General features: G+C 33.9%; 3 protein-coding genes across 6 annotated transcripts in view; 2 read left to right on the top strand and 1 right to left on the bottom strand.

Moving 5' to 3' along the window:
• The window catches only part of LOC149476193 (uncharacterized), a 177,295-nt gene that overhangs the window by 70,986 nt on the left and 86,785 nt on the right, over positions 1-19,524 (top strand). The window lies entirely within an intron of this gene.
• LOC149476198 (isochorismatase domain-containing protein 1-like) lies at positions 6,898-9,514 on the top strand. 3 transcript variants are annotated; one of them, XM_089712040.1, is made up of 5 exons: positions 6,898-7,135; positions 7,533-7,739; positions 8,258-8,374; positions 8,979-9,153; positions 9,348-9,514. In XM_089712040.1, the coding sequence occupies exons 1-4, from the start codon at positions 7,004-7,006 to the stop codon at positions 9,135-9,137; spliced, it is 615 nt and encodes a 204-aa protein (XP_089568166.1). In that variant the 5' UTR covers positions 6,898-7,003; the 3' UTR covers positions 9,138-9,153; positions 9,348-9,514. The 3 variants fall into 3 exon arrangements, with proteins under 3 accessions (XP_089568166.1, XP_089568164.1, XP_089568165.1); XM_089712038.1 differs by having other exon boundaries at positions 6,899-7,135; positions 8,979-9,145; positions 9,341-9,476; XM_089712039.1 differs by having other exon boundaries at positions 6,899-7,135; positions 8,979-9,141; positions 9,337-9,421.
• On the bottom strand, positions 10,446-15,698 carry zetaCOP (COPI coat complex subunit zeta). 2 transcript variants are annotated; one of them, XM_089712024.1, is made up of 6 exons: positions 15,556-15,698; positions 14,728-14,873; positions 14,195-14,294; positions 13,637-13,770; positions 13,062-13,152; positions 10,446-10,579 (listed from the first exon to the last, which is right to left on the bottom strand). In XM_089712024.1, the coding sequence occupies exons 1-6, from the start codon at positions 15,592-15,594 to the stop codon at positions 10,532-10,534; spliced, it is 558 nt and encodes a 185-aa protein (XP_089568150.1). In that variant the 5' UTR covers positions 15,595-15,698; the 3' UTR covers positions 10,446-10,531. The 2 variants fall into 2 exon arrangements, with proteins under 2 accessions (XP_089568150.1, XP_089568151.1); XM_089712025.1 differs by lacking the exon at positions 10,446-10,579 and adding an exon at positions 11,333-11,457.

Here is a 19,524-nt window from a genome sequence, read left to right on the forward strand (position 1 = left end):
AACAAAAAAAAAATACGAAAGGTGCAGTTCATGTACTTGGTCTTTGATAATGATAAGTAAATTAAGTAATTAAAATTAATGTTCGAATTAACGAATGAATTTGCAACCTGCGGTTAACAAGTAAGTACCTATACCTACTTCATTTACCTACTCGAAATATTATTTTTAATTTTCAAATACCTAGTGCTTAATGTCTGATCGGCCTTTCTTAAACATCTTCGGATCGAACAGTAGACCTTGGAGTTAAACTAATAGACACCACTAGACCATGGAGGTCGTCACGCGTGTTTTAGCAGTACATAGAATTATTTGACCTTTATTTATATGTCGGAGAATTTAAATAACTCTCCATAATTAATTATAATTAGGTAGATATGTGAAATAATATTAAATAATGACTCAGTGCGCACACCTTGCGCGGTCGATGGTAGTACCGAGACTATATCATCGAGCTACTGACTCAAGGAATATAAACCATAGCATGGCCCGTAAGCCCATACATTTCATATCAATTCAATATCGACATTATGTTGTACACAATAGAGTACATTTAATAGGAAGGTATAGCCACATAACAACTACTCTGTTATGATTCTCTCACACGGCCATTCTGACAACGAGCGCGTTCTCGCGCGAACAATTCGACAAGTAATTTTGCAAATTACTTACTGCGTTGTTATTTCATTTGTTGTATTCAAACTCTTTTCCCTTCACGGTTTGTAACTTTTCACACCGACTCACAAATTATTACTCATCATCGGCGATATCAACAACTGCTACTGTCGCCTAAAGGCGAAGCTTTGAATGTATTTTGTGTGTTTATTATATTGTAAGTGTAGAGCTCTGAACAAATACTGGAACTACATGCAGCGCGGAGCCTGACATGTACTGTAGTCACATGAAGCGCAATGCTTCGCACAAAATCTGGAACTACATACAGCGCGGAGCCTCATATGTACTGTGACTACAAGGAGCTTAAAGCTACCCACAACAACTGGAACTACATGCAGCGCGGAGCCTGCCATGTACTGTGATCACAAGGAGCGCAATGCTACCCATAACATCTGGAACTACATGCAGCGCGGAGCCTGCCATGTACTGTGATCACAAGGAGCGCAATGCTACCCATAACATTTGGAACTACATGCAGCGCGGAGCTTGCCATGTATTGGTGTGTGTGTGTGTGTATTATATTGTAAGTGTAGAGCTCTGAATAAATACTGGAACTACATGCAGCGCGGAGCCTGACATGTACTGTAGTCACATGAAGCGCAATGCTTCGCACAAAATCTGGAACTACATACAGCGCGGAGCCTCATATGTACTGTGACTACAAGGAGCTTAAAGCTACCCACAACAACTGGAACTACACGAAGCGCGAAGCTTCCAATGTACTGTGATCACAAGGAGCGCAAGCGCTACCCACAACTACACGAAGCGCGGAGCTTCCAATGTACAATATGACATACACGCCTTGCTATGTCAAACACAGAGCTATTATTGAGCTATTAAATTGTGGTGTGCATGTGTGTTATGAAACTTTTGTGTAATACTTAGATTAACTATACGGAACTATGTAACAACCGAAGGAATAAATAGGTAAAAATAATAAAATAAAACAAAAATAAAATTAGACGGAGTATGTATTTATTTATTAATAATACTTTATTGTACAAAACAATGTAAGGAAATCTAGTACAGACTTATAAGGTAAACATATTTTACGCAATATGCGGCCTTATTGCTCACACACAGCAATCTCTGCCAGGCAACCTGGAAGTTACTGGAAGTAAGGAGTAACTTGTGGACTACATTTTTTTTTTTATTCATTGACTCACTTTCCAACTGCGGCCTCCAGTTTGAGACTCGATTCGATACCTCTCGTTATCGCAAATTTTAGATTATTTTGCATGGACTGGAGAACTTCTCTCTTAAGTCAGTAATAAACATCGTAGAACACGCCATCAATTCGTCGTCCAGTGACACTATTTACAGGAAAACACAAAACCACCTTGCACTTATAACTTGATGTATACTAGGTATAATAACAACACTTTACAATTGGGGCAGAGTAACAACTAATAATTAATTTACGAAGACTGAACCAAGTCTAAAATTCTAAAGTCGCACCGACTTCCATATCATTTACCACTACCGACGATATCACATTGTCATAGTCTACCTTCCGACGATTCAATAATCATAAATGACTGTTAAAACAAGTAAAATAACATTGATGTTACAATCGGCTTTTCTTTCTTACTAACACAAAATCATCAACATTAAACATAATGCTGTTTTTTTTTCAATACGAGCCTTATAGACGTACAATTGCTCGTCCATCCTGACTTTTGTGTTATTTCTAATTTCAAATAGGTTAACTACTAAAGCATTGACACTCGTACTAAAACATTATTACGCGGTGGACTTGCAGCCTATAGACAATTGCAATGGGCTGTCGCCTGTGCTGTGCGTTTCTTTCATACAATACAATTCAAAGTAAGTTGAATTTTGCCAATAATTGTAGAATGCCAATATCTACGTTCATGATTTTCAGCGATAATGAAACAATGAACTTAAGAACAGACATAAACCTTTTAAAATAACCCGTTAGCGCAACTCATCCCGCTTGTTATTTTGTAAAACTCAAAAGAACACTGTCAACACAAGTCCATGAGTTCGCTACCTGCAAACGACGTAGCTTGATCGGCTACTATTCCTTTCAGCGCCTTAAATAAGACAACAAAAACACAGCGCTTAACATGCTCTTTTTTTGTGAAGACACATTTTTAACAGGAGCTAGGTGACAATATTTACCAGTAAATGCGTCAACAATTACCAATGCGCATTTCTTAAACTCGTAAGTGCCATTCGTATCGATTGTAATGTATGAAGTGGCTCTGACACATTTTCTATCGGATGTTAAGTCGACTGTCCAGCTCTAGAGGGCCTTTTATTAACTTTGCGATGTTAAAACGTTCAATGTACGTTCTAACGAAATTACACTAAATTTTTGCAGGATTTCTAAACTTAAATGTTTCAAATAATCATGAAATGATTGTATCAATAAACGAATGATAACACTTCATTTGCACCTAACAAAACAAGAAGTTTATATAGCAGGCATTTTTTTTATCGTATGTGACAACCTTAAACTTAAATCAATAATGTCATTTCATCGCACATGTCGCGAATCTTTACTATTTTTGCCCGAATTGAACATTATGTGGAGACAATTAGTTTCTACTAATCAAATCTACATGCGGTATTCTTGCACCCTTGCGTAGGTACCGACATCGAAATCAAAAGCTTGTATGTAAGCCCATCATTTATGAACACGAGGAGAAAATCTTTTTCTTATGACATGATGCTTTGAGACTATTTTAATCTGTTAATATTTTAAAATGATAACGCTTAATTGATTATGCTTGAGGTCTTCTTAAACCTTTTAACTCTATTCAATAACTATGATAACAACTTTCTGTGTCAGTGATTCTTTGATTTTAATATTCGATTTTTAAGTTGATCATTACTTTCTTGTAGAAAAATTGAACCATAATAATCTATTGAACAGGAATCTGTGTGTACAGCAACAACGAGATTTGTCCGAAAATCGTTAATAAAGAAGCAGACGTCATTATTTTTTGTTTTGTTAATTTCTCCGCAGGTGGGTGTCCGTATGCGAAGTACACCAATCCTACTTTACGTCTTTTTTATTTATTTCATACAATAGGGGCTAAGACTTAAGAAAAGCTAGGAGTAATCTCTCTACAATACCTCACGAATAAATATCTCTTATTTATCTGACGAAGCTACCGTTCGATGTTATGAAACCTTGTTGTGAATACCCATTCAATGTTGCAACAGCAACTTGCATTTATTCCAATTAAATGAAAACTCTGATCAAGTGAGACTTTCAATACTCTTCTTAAACAAAAGAATGTAACCTCTTATAATTTTGAAAACTCGAGAACATCGTTGAATATAAAAAGTAGCTATGAAGTCACATAATTTATCTAGCCCTTGGTTAACAACAAGGGCATTACAAAGCCTTATAAACGTTGAAAGAACTATAGATTGTGCTAGTGTTGTATTCACAAGTCTTATTTCCATTTCACAAAATTCGTGCTTTTCTTTCAATGATAGGTCACACAGGGTGAACGTAATTAAAATCATTGGAATCCGCGTCTATAAATTCAATATTATTGTCCGCAAAAACAAATATTTTTTATTTTAAATTCACGAATAATTTGACTCCCATTGTTATTCATAATCCAACTACGTCCGGCTCTAGTAAAAACATCTCAACCTGTTACTTCATCCCAGGAAGTACTCGAGAGTCTACAAAAACCAAAGCTCATAATATTTACATCATTAACAGTTATGGGTAATGTGAACGGGCGAATGAATAGGTTGATACATGCCAATTCTTGTTACGCGAGTGTATACAAACTCTAGAGGCCTGGTCATGTTATCTGCGGCTATCCTTTTACAAAGGAAAAAAAAACAATCGGACCCGCTGTCAATAAGGCACTTGAAGTTAACGCTGGCAACATCTGTGACTGTAAGCAGGGTATCGTGCTGTAAACACACATTAACAGGGTATTGTTTCTTAAAGAGCGTGCCGCCCGTTGCTTAGAAAACAAACCTCTTCTATGTGACCAAATTTATGACTATAAGTGCGTTGTTGTACTATTTCTTAAATATTCAACGGACCTTTGTTATTCTTATTGATTAAACTAACTGATTTTGTTTCATAGGCGAGATTTACCGTCACGTTTGTAATGACATGTGAACACACAGTTATAGCAAACAATTTGCAACATGCGACGCTTTAATTGATTTGTGCCAAAATGTCTATCAAGACCCACAAGATCAATCGGCGTGTATCATAATAAATCAGATCATACCTGGTCATCTGCAATACCTTTTACCACGAATTTACTATATTCGCGTAGTTCCAGCCCCTTCGCAGCCGGTCGGTTAGCACCAACTTTGTAGTGGAGCACTCGATGTATGTTGAAACTCGATCACTTTTTTACCATACCATATCTCGAAAAAGGTATTTTCGTTACACCATTATGCTGCCGTAAACTCGCTATCATTCGGGTCGTACATCGGTATGTAAACATCATTATAGTTTACCTTCCTTAATTATGCGTTAGACCCGGAAACAAAATGTTTCGTTTCGGGAAAGTGTATCTGCCATTTCTTTTAACAGGGATGCGCACGACATGATGATTGCGCAACCCACACACAACATTGTCGTTGTCGTGCTAACATTGTCATGATTTATTGGTGGAAACTGTGGTTCTTCTCGAACCTCATTAACACTAGCTATATCTTCTTGAATCTCACTAACACTATCACTCGTTTCACTCACTTGCAGATTTGCACCGTTTAACAAAGTCATATTCGTATTGGAATCGGGGGTAATAAGTGCCGATCCCACCGCTGCTGTCGGAGAATTTAAATAACTCTCCATAATTAATTATAATTAGGTAGATATGTGAAATAATATTAAATAATGACTCAGTGCGCACACCTTGCGCGGTCGATGGTAGTACCGAGACTATATCATCGAGCTACTGACTCAAGGAATATAAACCATAGCATGGCCCGTAAGCCCATACATTTCATATCAATTCAATATCGACATTATGTTGTACACAATAGAGTACATTTAATAGGAAGGTATAGCCACATAACAACTACTCTGTTATGATTCTCTCACATATATAACTATAATGAGATATAAGACCTTAAGGAATTAATTATTCTTGAGTTCTTGAAATAGGACTAGGTTACTTCCGCATTTTAAATATGCGTAGGTACCTACTGGTAATTTATTAATTTAGTAGCTTGAACAGTGAACAAGATAGTTATATCATTAACATAATGTCATATTTAAAATAGTAGGTAAGTCAATAATGTACTTGTAGAAAATTTTAAAATCATAATGTTTTTAAAAATAAAAAACTTAACCGCCTTACAAATTCCCGCCCATTTCATTTCAAAAGTATTTACATACCTACCTAGTACCTAGGTCTGACCTTAGAGCATTAAACCAACCGGAGTGGCCATTGGCAGGTGTTCCCCTCTCGCCAAAGGTTTGAGAGCGCCGGTCATAGCGGTTTAATGGTCATAGTTGGTTTAATGCTCTAAGTCTAAGACCTAGGTAGTTGAATTATTGCTAGGAAAAAATATTTTTATATAGTACTTAACACGTATTTACATATTTTTACACACTACACACCACAGCACAGCGTGGCACAGCGACTCAAGATGGCTGTTTTCCAATTACAGAGCATAATGCGACTCAGTGCCGCACAATGCCGAATTATGCTGATGCATAATTGGAACATGAAACGCACCAGCCTCGGCACCAGCAGGTTGCGCTAAGTTCAGTGTTGAAAAAAAAAATATTCATAGAGTTAGCAATAACCTCATTAATGTGTAAAATATAAAGTGGCATAATAATTGGTTGAAAAATATTTACGGTTATTTTAAGTAATTTGGATTTTGATTATTTCATTAACATTTTTTCCAATGTTTGTACCTTCATCCATACTTATATTTATTTTTTTTAACACAATTTGAATTAACTTTGATTATTTCGAAAAAACTACAATGAAACGAAAGCTTTAAATTTTTTTCCAACAATTAATTATTACTAACGATAAATCTATTGCACGCATCAATTCACGCGCATTACTTTTTCTAGTGCTCGATTGTGCGAAGCGTTGCTGTACTCTGTAGATGGAACATTCAACGTTAAGCATTATGCCGCTTATCGCGCTCTAGTGCTGTAATTGGAAAACGGGGATCAGCTCACAGCTGCTTGCCGCCAAATTAAATGTATTGAATTGTCAAGTGATATTAGTTGTCACTTGTCAGCTGTCAAAATTATTTATCATTTATCAAAACGCGAGTGCCGACTGCCGAGGCCGTGTTGATTTCTATAATATTTTTCCAAATAAAATTGGTAATAAACAGCTTTGAAATGGCTCGTAACATCTTTAAATTGGGAGCCCTCGAAGCCCAAAAGACCGCTTTCCTGTTATGTGATATTCAAGAAACTTTTCGACCTCACGTAAAACACTTTGGCGAAGTCGTAAAGGTTGCGAATAAAATGGTATGTATTATTTTTATCAATGTTACGTAATATGTGACGACTATTTGATTATTTTGGTGATATAGAAACATACAAAATGATTTTGTAAATCCCCATTTAAAATGTTTATTGCTTTTTTAGATTTTACTCTCCCTGGGCGAAATTTTTTATAATATATTGGAATTAAAAAGATGATACTAGAATATAATAATTAATAGAATTTAATATAATAAAAATAGAATCTATTAGAATATAATAAAAATAGAATCCATTTAAATCTAAAGTTTTGTGTATGCAATTCTAGAGATTAGTCTTATTACATACACATGTTATACTTGTAAGAGAGTTATCTATAACATAAACATTAAAATAAATCAAATTTCTACATACTATTGCACAGTACTACCATTATTTCCAGATGGAAGCAGCAAAACACTTCAAAATACCAGTTTATATATCAGAACAGTACCCCAAAGGCCTCGGACACACAACCAAAGACATAAACGTTGAAGATGCAGCTTTAGTGTACGAAAAGACAAAGTTTTCTATGTACACACCTGAATTGCAGGAGAAATTGAAGAAAGATGTGCCTGATTTAAGCGCTATTGTTTTATTTGGAATTGAGGTAAAAATATTACTTGTAATATAAATGGGAAAGTAACTCGCTGTGCTGTAATATTTAAGGGCCCTCCTCACAATGGGCAGCGTTGGGTAATTAGAGGAAATCACAATAGTGTCGATAGCCTCAATGTCTATAATCCGCAGTCATGTTAGATGTTTATTCATAATTGCCGTAATGACGGCAAACATCGACAATCATTTGTTGGGCCAACACTGTCCATTGTGAAGAGGGCCTATAAAGAAATGATTTTGATAAAATTTGGAACAAACAAACAATCATAATATGTGAATTTAAATATAAGTATTTTATTTTGATTAAATTTTTGAACAGAAGAGTGGTGGAAAGCTAGTAATATTCTGATTTCATAACATACTTATCAAATACAAAATTTATTGTGTTTCACAAATAAGGCTACCTATTCAAGAGTTCATTGAATATTTTAAAATATCATACACTAGCGGTCCGCCCCGGCTTCGCCCGTGGCACATGTTTACGTATTAACCAAATTTTATATTTTTCAGGCGCATGTATGCATAGAGCAAACAGTAATAGATTTACTTAACGAGAATTTGGCAGTTCATGTCTTAGCTGATGGAGTATCTTCGAGGTCTCTTATGGATAGGCAGTTGGCTTTACAGGTAATATAATTTATTTTGTACTAGCGGTCCGCCCCGGCTTCGCCCGTGGTACATATTTCGCAATAAAATATGCCTATGTCCTTTCTTCGGTATCAAAATATATCCATACCAAATTTCATGTAAATTGGTTCAGTAGTTTAGGCGTGATTGAGTAACAGACAGACAGAGTTACTTTTGCATTTATAATACTAGTATGGATTTATAACTTTTAATTTCTATTCACATAATATTTATGTATTATATGAAGTACCTAGTACTTGCTTATTACTCATGATTTAACTAGTGTATATTTCGATGAATTTAATATAGATTTACGTCACCTTAAAATATTTGATACAGACAATTATATTTAGCTTTTAATTATATTTAATTTTACATACTTAACCACCATGTATATATAGATATGGTAGATGTAGGTATATTTGTTACTACTCTCAAAAACCACTGAACCGATTTTGATGATACTTTGCAGTTAAGTAGCTCATTTAAGAGAATAACACATAAGCTATAGAAATACTTACCTATGCCTGTTGCCTGGTGTTCAGATGAAACCGCACAGCTCATATAAAATAAATAATATATTCAAAACTATTTTTTTTTTCAGCGGTTACAATCAATCGGTTGTTTCGTTGGTACATCGGAGAATGTTCTCTTCAAACTACTAAGGGATAAAAATAATCCAGCTTTCAAAGCTATCTCCAAATTAAATACAACACCCACAGCCGATGAGTTTGGTGTGAATACCCGCAAATCTGTACTGTAAAAAACTTATTTTTGACGTGACAACGTCTTATAATTCGATAGCCGGCTGCACGCACGAAAAAACATAACTCATACGGCGTTACCTCGCTCTGAGGCGTTCCATGTAAGGCTTGAAGTGCAAGCGAGTGCGCGGAAAGCGACAAAGAAGCAGAATCGGACGTTGTCACGGTCAACTATCGTCAGTAAACTTTACAGACAACCAATTTTTTAGCTAGAAGCTATGACGTAACAACAAAATAAAAAATTATACACCGATTTTATTTTTAAGTTGTATAACGATTGGGAGGCGGGATTCGAACTCCCGTACCGTGGCTATACCTAAACACTCGGCCAACCGTAATTCCACTTCATCAATAGAAAGAAAAAAACAGGTTCAATAGAGATTCAGGCCATTCAGGCTCTAATATATCTCTATTTTTAGCAGTTTAATAATTAATATCAGTTCAACCGTTATTGAGGTATAATTTGATGAATTAATACAATTTTTTTATAATACCAGTCCGGAGTACCTGTCCTGACTTTAACAGGTTTACACGGGATAAATTTTATAGTTTACTAGCGGTCCGCCCCGGCTTCGCCCGTGGTACATATGAAAAATAGATGTTGGCCGATTCTCAGACTTACCTGATATGCACAGAAAATTTCATGAGAATCGGTCCACCCGTTTCAGAGGAGTATGCAGACTAACATTGTGACACGAGAATTTTATATATAAGATGATACTCTATAAAGTTTTCTAATAGTAACACATAATTTTTAAAATCAGTCGAGTCAGTTAACAAAATTGCAAATATTTCCACCATGTAATATGTTGGATGGATGTTATATGCTATTAACAGTCAAACAGATTTTATATTAAAACAACATACACGAATTTAATTTTTCAGGTTACATATTACGCAGTACATATTATTAGTACTTGGACACGCATATAGTAAAAATCTCGTTTATCTGATAGATATACTCACACAGATTTTCCTTGTTTCGTGTATTTTTATAACAATAAAAATGTTGCTTGTTTTCATATAATAAATCATAATATAATATAGGCATGTACTTGGATAATTATATTTTTGGAACGAAGTTCCTTATCGCGCGTTGTGAAAGGGGGACTAGACCAGGGGGACTATTCCTAGACGGAAAAAAATCTTACAAAAAGTTGTCACGACACTTTTTGCTAGAGTTGTGCGGCGTGCGCGTGGTTCTCTGTCTGTCTCTCTCTAACTTAACACTTAGTTCCATCCGGATATCCCTTGACATCGCTCAAGTTTTTTCTTGGATCATAGGTGTTGGTGATATTTTAAGGCTGTTATGTAATCAATAGTTTATTTCATTATTTGTATATAATTTATAATATTTGTAAGTATATTAAATAAATGTTAAATAAAAATTGTTTTATTTCAATAGCGACCACTTTAGTTGCTCCTTTGCCGATTGTAGGACCTGTAATAAAGAAAATAATAATGCATTTATTAAAATTGGGTTATTAATTAATTACTTATATTATTTTTTTATACAATTTTTACCTGTATTTACCCCATGATCAACAAAACAGTAATAAATATGCATGAATTTGATTAATATTACCCTCAAAGAGGAATACCCAAAAACGATATTATTTTATTGAATATTAACTTAATTAAGGTTATTTTAAATATGTGAATAAATAATATTACCATAATTAACAACGAAATATAATAAAACTAAAATATTCCCACAAAAAATTGGTTATATGTTGAAGAAACTGAAAACTACTTTTTATAATGTTAAATAGGAAAGGAAATAAATATTTATAAAAACGAATTCATGAACATTGAGCTACTATGTACTACGTACTAGAGAAGACATCGCTACAGACAATAGTGTACTATTTGTAACACGAGTTTGAGTCAATCGTCTCAAACCAATATTTATTTGTTACATTGAGTGGTTTTAATTTATCAGTAATAAGAGGCAGAATATCTACAAAGTGTAGGACTCACTCCCCCCCTCGCCGCCGAGCTTGTCGCACAGATTTTGTTCGTGGTGTCCTCTCTATAATAATATCTCAATGTTCATCAAATGTTATTTTAAGATTTAAGTAGTTATAATGATAAAGATGCTGATTTAATAATTATTTCAAACCCCAAAAATCTATTTAAATGATGGTTAAAAGTGCATGATCAAAAAAGGGTGTAAAAATAATAACAAAAAATGTATAAAAAATAAAACTATTTAATCATAGAACATAAAATCAAATGTTAATAGAAAAAAAAACTAAAACAATTTCGTGTTGCCATTTCTTGAAGCTAATAATTGTTATTCATTAAATTGAGTAGAACCTGAAATAATTAATAATTTTAAATAATTTTTTAATAGAATCACAGATAAATTAAAATATTGTTATTTACACGAAATTAGAATAACAAATATTAGACCAAAGCCACAGAGTGAAAAAAAAAGTTAAATGACACATACAGTGACACAGATAAAATATAGATTAGAGATGACTTGACAGATACTAAAAAATCAATCTAACGGACGATAAAGTAATATATTATATATACAAATATTAAATACTAGGTAATAAAACATATATTTTTTCATAACATTTACGTAGATATTTGTTACAAGGAATAATTTTTGTTATATTTTGTTCTTTACCATGTAACTAGATTTTAAAGTTATTAAAATGGTTTATAATGTGTAAGTTAAAAAAAAATTAAAAATGTAAATGCGTTTTAGTGACGAACATTAATTAAATTCCACATAGCACAAACGTAATTATTGTAAAAGACAAAGACATAAAATAGACGAAATGTGTTTCTAAAATAAAATGAAGTGGTGCAAAAAGTTCTATTAAACCTCAGTGAAGAAGCCACACGTTTCATATTTTTTAGGACATGCAAATTTTGTTACAATTAACAAATCGCTTAGGAATTATAAATGTAAGTATATTAATAATACATATTCAATTTTACTTCTTAATTATTTTTTCAATAATGAATGTAGCAACGAAAAAGGGGAAAAAAAACAGGAGTAGGTTTAATTGCAACTGATTGTATTAGCCTAATGTTGGAACATGATTGTACTACGAAAATGATTTAATCCTGGCTGAAATGGCAGAAAAAACTAGCAATTTCATTGTTAGTTACTTATAGTACAAGATCCCAGGGACGCCAAACCTCACCTATTTTCTGACGGATGAAATGTGGACGATTGGGTAGTGTTAGTATGTGCTACCATCGTACATACGTCAGAAAATAGGTGACGTCTGGCGGCCCTGGGATCTTGCTCTATTACGTTTAAAAATTATAACATTAAATATTTTTAAATATTTTTTCATATACATATATGGAACTTGGGTTAATAAAATAATTTACCTGGTTTATTATACTAATTATTAAAACGTCATTCAGTAATATTTGATGATCTGAAATAGTTACAATAATAATATATAACAGTGTTTTAATACTAAAAGGGTTATTTTTATTGTAAGTGTCTACTGTATAGAATGAACTTGAGAAGTAATACAACTGAGAAAAATTATTTTATCAGTAAAATACTTATTAAACTGAGCATGGCTTTTTCACTAAGATTTTTTGAAACACAACAAAAATACTTAATATTTTTGGATGGCACAAAATATTCAAGTGACAGCTAAGTCATGTTATTTTCTTTCTTTATTTTTTTGTCACCCTAAAAGACACAAAGAATAGGTTGATCAGCATAAATTTTACCAATAATTTAAAAAATTTTTGCCTTTTCTATCAAAGTAATTTAATTCTCACTTTATCCCTATTCTACACGAATAATGGTCACCCTATTCTTTACATCTCCCACCCTCTACTTCACTCTAAGTCTACGTAACATAGTCCCATCAGTCCCGAAAGGTGTTGTACGTGTGGTCACCCTACCAGAAGATTTTGTTAAAATTATCCATTACCTGCGCAACTGTTTGCTCGCCGAGCGGCACGTCTTCAGTGCGGAGCGCTGCTCTAGACACTATCGATGTGGGATCCGAGTCCAGGATTACACTGAAATGTGGTTACCGTAGTTTGAAAATAGTTTTTTATATTGTACTAGCTTTCCACCCGCAGCTTCGCCCGCGCAGTCAAAGAAAAACCCGCATAGTTCCCGTTCCCGTGGGATTTCCGGGATAAAACCTATCCTATGTCCCGGGGTAAAAAGTAGCCTATGTCCTTTCTCGGGTATCAAAATATCTCTATACCAAATTTCATGCAAATTGGTTCAGTAGTTAAGGCGTGATTGAGTAACAGACAGACAGACAGAGTTACTTTCGCATTTATAATATTATAGTATGGATTGTATGTACTAGATTTCCACCCGCGTTTTCAAAGAACCCGCATAGTTCCCGTTCCTGTGGGATATCTGGGATAAAAAGTAGCCTCTGGGTCTACAGCTACCTACATACCAAATTTCATTGTAATCGGTTCAGTAGTTTTTATGTGAAAAAATAACAAAACATCCTCACAAACTTTCGCATTTATTAGGACTTACCCGCCATCACAAATCTCATCGAATGCCAGCATGACAGCATCCAAATTGTCCAGTATTGTCCGTTTCTCGACGTTTCTTCTCAGCAAAATGCTGACTGACTCGTACAGCGCGTTCAGTACTGATTGGAGGATTAGCTGAAATTCGTAAATAAAATAATTTAATTTTTAATTCGTAAAAATAAAACTATTTGTAAATAGTTGAAATGTTTGCATGTGCATGTGTGCAACTTTAAATGACTGCTCCAAATTGAATAAATCTTTCTTGTACATGTTTGTTATTGCCAGGAGAAGGTTATATACCTTATACCGAAAAAAAAGACGTGTGGCACTTGGGGACTGCCGCGGTAAAGCTATTGCATGCTATGCCTTCAAGCCACACCTCCGTGTCCGTCGGAGTGGGGAGCGTGAGATTTTTTCGTTACGGAATTTCTCGATTCGGTCCCCGCGCTCAAGGCCCGCGATAGAAGCTATGCAATAGCTTAAAATTTAGTACAGATAAGTTTTGATTGATTTATTTAGTAAAAATATGAAAAATTAATAAATAAATGTAGGTATTTACCTCATTCTCATGTGAGCTGCCCATGACATAGAAGAACAGATCAACGTTATTCTTGTAAACGCAGGTCAGACCATCCAACATTATAATTTCTGCATTTGCCCTGAAAAAACAAGTAAGTCTATCAAATAATGTTGTTAAAACTTAATGGTAGTTAAATTATTTCAAAATTATCTTTATTTTTATGGTTGCCTGGAAGAGATTGCTTTTAAGCAATAAGGCCGCCTATTGTACACTTTTCAATTTTATGTATTCATTTATTTTAAATTTCTCTTACATGTACAATGAAGTGTGAATAAATAAATAAATTATCCCATTACTAGCTTTCCACTCGCGTTTTCAAAAAAAAATCTGCAAAGTTCCCGTCCTTGTGGGATTTCTGGGATAAAAAGTAGCCTATGTCTTATTTTTGTATTTAAATACCTACACACAAAATTTCATTGCAATTGGTTAAGTAGTATTTGCGTGAAAGAGTAACAAACATCCATACATGCATCCTCACAAACTTTCGCATTTATAATATTAGTAGGATATACCTGTGTGTTTTATTGAAAAGATTCTTTTCAAAAGCCTTCTGTTCCTTGGTAGTTGGCAAGATGTCACTATCGTAATACTTGGCCAGGATTCTGTTACCATCATTGTCTAGTATACACATACCCTTCACAATGTATAGGGTAGGTTCCTGCAAAGTAATTACATTGAATTTATTAATTTAATGTGAAAATAGTGATGTTTTATAGTAATACTAGCTGTTGCCCGTAGCTTCGCCTGCATGGAAAATATAAAATTTTAATGGTACAAACTTTCAACCCCTATTCCATCACCTTGGGGGTTTAATTGATCATCATGTATATTAACACCTTTGTATGACCATACGTGCAAATAAACAGATTTGATTTGATTTGATTTGATTCATTTCTTAGCAGATGCCTACGTCCTAACATCTACCTGAATGCTCAATTTCAGCCTGATCCGTCCAGTTTGGGGTGTGCGTTGATAGATCATTATGTCAGTCAGTCACCTTTGAGTTATATATATATTTATTTAGAGATTAGAGATATAGAATAATAAGAGGATCCGATAACTATATGACGTAAATTATGACCAAAATGTGCATTTAAAACAGTATTTGCAAACATTTGTAATAAAGTATTTGTTGTGAATTGCTATTAAAATGAGGTGTCTATATTGATTCTAAATACACGACTTGCCATTAGAACTTACAATATAACAATAAGATAAGTATCACCTATGGTAATTTTATGAAATATTTGTAACATTTACTAAACTATACGAAATATGTAATAGGAACATTGATACATTTTATTTCATGTATTATTGATGCACCTCGCATGTTTACTTACGAATAATGATCCTTCCATGGTTATCTTCTTGTGGACCATTTTTGGAATAGAAATTTACAATACTTTTATCAGAATTTAGCAAAACAATAAATTCAATAATAATACAAGCCACACTGTTTATAAATGACGTCTGACGTGTTAAGTTTAAATTTTGACGTTGACAGAATGACGTGCCAAGGGTTTTGTTCTGCTTGAATACCACAAAGATTTTTTGTAAATAATATAATATTGCGGAATCTTAATATAAGTCGAATGGTGGTTGAATAAATCAATACTAGGATGGCGAATGTATTTGATTTTACGAAATAGCAGATTACTAAATGTATATTTTGTTTTTGACGGATAATTTTTCTTTATAAACGGTAGAAGCATTAATGTAAAGATTGAGAAACTATTACTGGAGAACATATTGTTATGTTTTTTTTATTTGCATGTGTTAGAAACCGCTTTGATTCAAAGTCTTTGAAAATATATTATCTTTTAATTTCTGGGACTTTTGGACAAGTTAAATAAATAAATACTTAGTAGCAAGCTCGGAGCAATTAACAAGCCTGGAGAAGTAACAATTAATTGAACGTTTCTTATATAGTGGCTCTCTTTTATTCAATACCCTAATTAATGCGATAGAAAGAGACAACACACTGTTATCTGCTTGGCATTCAAATCCACATGTAGCCACTTTTTGTTCTAAAAAGGTAGTGCTTGCCTTTACTTTATCGAATACTAAAATATCGATAAATAAAAAAATTAAGTTATAAAATTGCTTGAAGATAATTTAAGATTCGTTAAATTTTGAATTATGGATAGGTAATTCCAAATTTTAAGATTCGTTTAATTTGGAATTATTCATTTACGATGCGTATTGACTGCCTTGCATTGTATGGTAGTGGTATTTATAAAAAAATATTATGAGGTATTTCGGTTTAGGTTGTTTTTATGGTTTCGTAAAAAGGTACGTATTTTTCCTGTTTTCATAGATTCATTCATAGAATTATACGGAACCCTTCGTGCGCGAATCTGACTTCCACCTGGTTAATCTTTTTACAAATCAATAGTCGTATCCTACTAATATTATAAAAGCAAAAATATATAAGAATGGACATATTTTGATACTCTTTCACGTAAAAACTACTGAATGAGTTTTTATGGAACTTCATAATTATATAGTTTAAACATCAGAATAACATATTATAGGCTACAATTTACCGCAGGAAAATAACTCATTCCCACAGGAAAAAATTGGTACAAGTTTAAAATAAATTGCTTCAAATAAAACAAATAAACATTTATTTTTTTACAACCTTTTAATTTCGATACTTAATTACCAAATTACAATATTTATTTATTATTTAAAATAGATGCCACCTTAAACTTGTGGCACAGCATCTCTGCAAAGCACTTTACTATTCTTCCCGTCTGATTCGAAATGATTTGAACAAGGCCGAGAATGTTTTGAAGGCTTCCAATTTTTCCTGTGCTATAGCTTTAACCCAAACATCTTTTAATTGTTCTCAAGCCAGAAACCTGCAAATAACAATAAAATCCATACTTAAATACCTTTTTTTTTCTCCTAACCTAAAGCAGTCATTATCAATGAAGTACTTCGTTCCTACTCAAGTATCGATAATTGCACAACACTATGGAAGTTATATTTTGCATTTATTCTAAAAACTAAGCTGATTATGATTTCATTTCAATGATTACGGTTAGATAAAACATAGATGATTAAGAAAATAAGGTAAATTAACTTATTTATAATACAATTAACAAAAAAATTGATCAAAACACTAACCTGTGAAATGACAAATTTCTATCTTCGTCCGATTTCACATTACTACGGCTTTTACAGCCGTAAGCAACACAAGCCATGTTATCTTTAGTCAATTGTCTTTTCATAAAATAACAAATTAAACTAAAACAATCGTTTTTCACTTCAAAAAAGATAAGTAAAATAACCAAGCGATGATCACCAGACTGGTGATCAAAACAAATTGTAATGGCTACATGTCATTTCAAACTGTCGAACTGACATATATCTGTCCTCTTTTTTCGCATGACATTTTGCCATAAGCCAAAAAGGCGAAACTAGTGCTTTATTGTTCAATTAATTGTTACTTCTCCAGGCTTGTTAATTGCTCCGAGGTAGCAAGCGTGATATAGAGTGATTTTTTTTTTTTAATTTTGAGAAAATTGTATTAAAATTTTTCATCTAAAGTTTTAGCACAGACTAATAATAATATACTACGTATACAAGTTTTAGCTATCCTTCCGGGTTGTTGAGATAGAATGTTTATGGCGATAAGACTACCAACTGTCTTAATATACATTTTGGTTAGTTTTTATTACATTTTAGTACTCTCAAAGATACCAGCTACCGACACTTCTTGGAATATTCTTTTTAAATACCTACATTTGAAGATTGTGCAAATCCGAACCAACATACAATATTATCCGAACCTTTTCATAGTCTGTTTTTTTTATAAAATAAAAAAAAAAACTAGTTTTTTTAATAGTGAGCCGTCAAATTTTCCAACACGGTACGTGTGCAAATTCGCAAATATCTCAGACGTCATTATCAATTTTGAAATGTGATTAATTGGCGATCTGTTAAATTTAAATCGATAGACCTACATCATTCGAACTCAAGTCACACGCAAGTGAATCACACGCATGTACAGTCGAGTGAAGAAATTCGTAATTATTTTATGTTATGTATGCAATGTCATAAAATGATAAAATATCATGTATGTGTAGGTAGGCAGAAATCTTTATTAAAAAACAGTTTGCATTGATCTAGCGTGTTTCATTGACGTCCCTTTCATATTTAACATTGGCGACGAGGAATTTTTACCATCACGCGTTTAAACTATTCAGTAACAAAAATGCCTATCGGTCATATAGAACCCTATAATATTAACAGTAACAATTGGGACGCTTATGTTCGTCGTGTGAACCAATTTATAAGTTTAAATAGTATCGACGATTCTTTGAGAGTAGCCATGTTGGTTACCGTGGTCGGCGCCGAGTGTTACGAACTGATGTGTGATTTGTGTTCACCCGATACTCCCGAGTCGAAAGGTTACGACGATTTAATCAAGTTGGTGAAAGATCATCTCGAACCTGATCGCTCAGAAATAGCAGAAAGACACGTGTTCCGACAAAGAATTCAGCGTCAAGGGGAGAGTGTGCGAGAATATTTGCAAGCACTAAAACATCTTGCTAAAACGTGCAACTTTGGTTTATGTTTGGAGAATAATTTACGCGATCAGTTCGTTTCGGGTCTGTGCAATGAAGACATGAGATCAAGAATATTTGCGGAAAAGAGTATTAACTACAAGAGAGCGGTGGAGTTGGCTTTGGCTTTGGAGGCGGCGGAACGGCATGCGGCGACGGCGTGCGCTCCGGGCGCGCTGGCGGGCCGCTCCACGCCGCTCGCGGACGACGGCTTGCATCGCATCGCAGGCGCGGGGCCGCGCGGCGCCGGCGCTGGGCCGAGCGGGGCCGCGCGCGCGCTCACCGGGCAGCGGATATGTGCGCGCTGTGGTAAATCGGGTCATGCAGAGGGCAAGTGTCGGTTTAAAAATTATAATTGTGACATGTGCGGTCAAAGAGGTCATTTAAAAGCAGTGTGTAAAAAAAGTGAATCGATTTTAAACGGTAAGAGTAAATCTCAGTACTTTCTAAATGATTCTTCTTCGGACGAATGTAGTAATTTCTATAATATAGTAGTAAACTCTGACGGCGACGGGCCGTATTATGTTAATTTAAGGGTTAATAATGTTTCATGTAAGTTTGAAATCGATACTGGAAGTAAAATTTCTGTAATTTCAAAAATGTATTATGATGATAATTTTAGTCATATTCCGATTCAAAATAACTCGCTAATTTTAAAGTCGTATACTGGTGGTATTATTAAGACGATCGGTTATATTGTAGTAAATGTTTTTTGTGGAAAAATGATGGCCGAAA

The sequence above is a fragment of the Colias philodice genome, chromosome 28 (assembly GCF_061535455.1).
Source record: "Colias philodice isolate Cphi_HAF_F1 chromosome 28, ilColPhil1 Martin Lab GWU primary, whole genome shotgun sequence".
Taxonomy (NCBI): domain Eukaryota; kingdom Metazoa; phylum Arthropoda; class Insecta; order Lepidoptera; family Pieridae; genus Colias; species Colias philodice.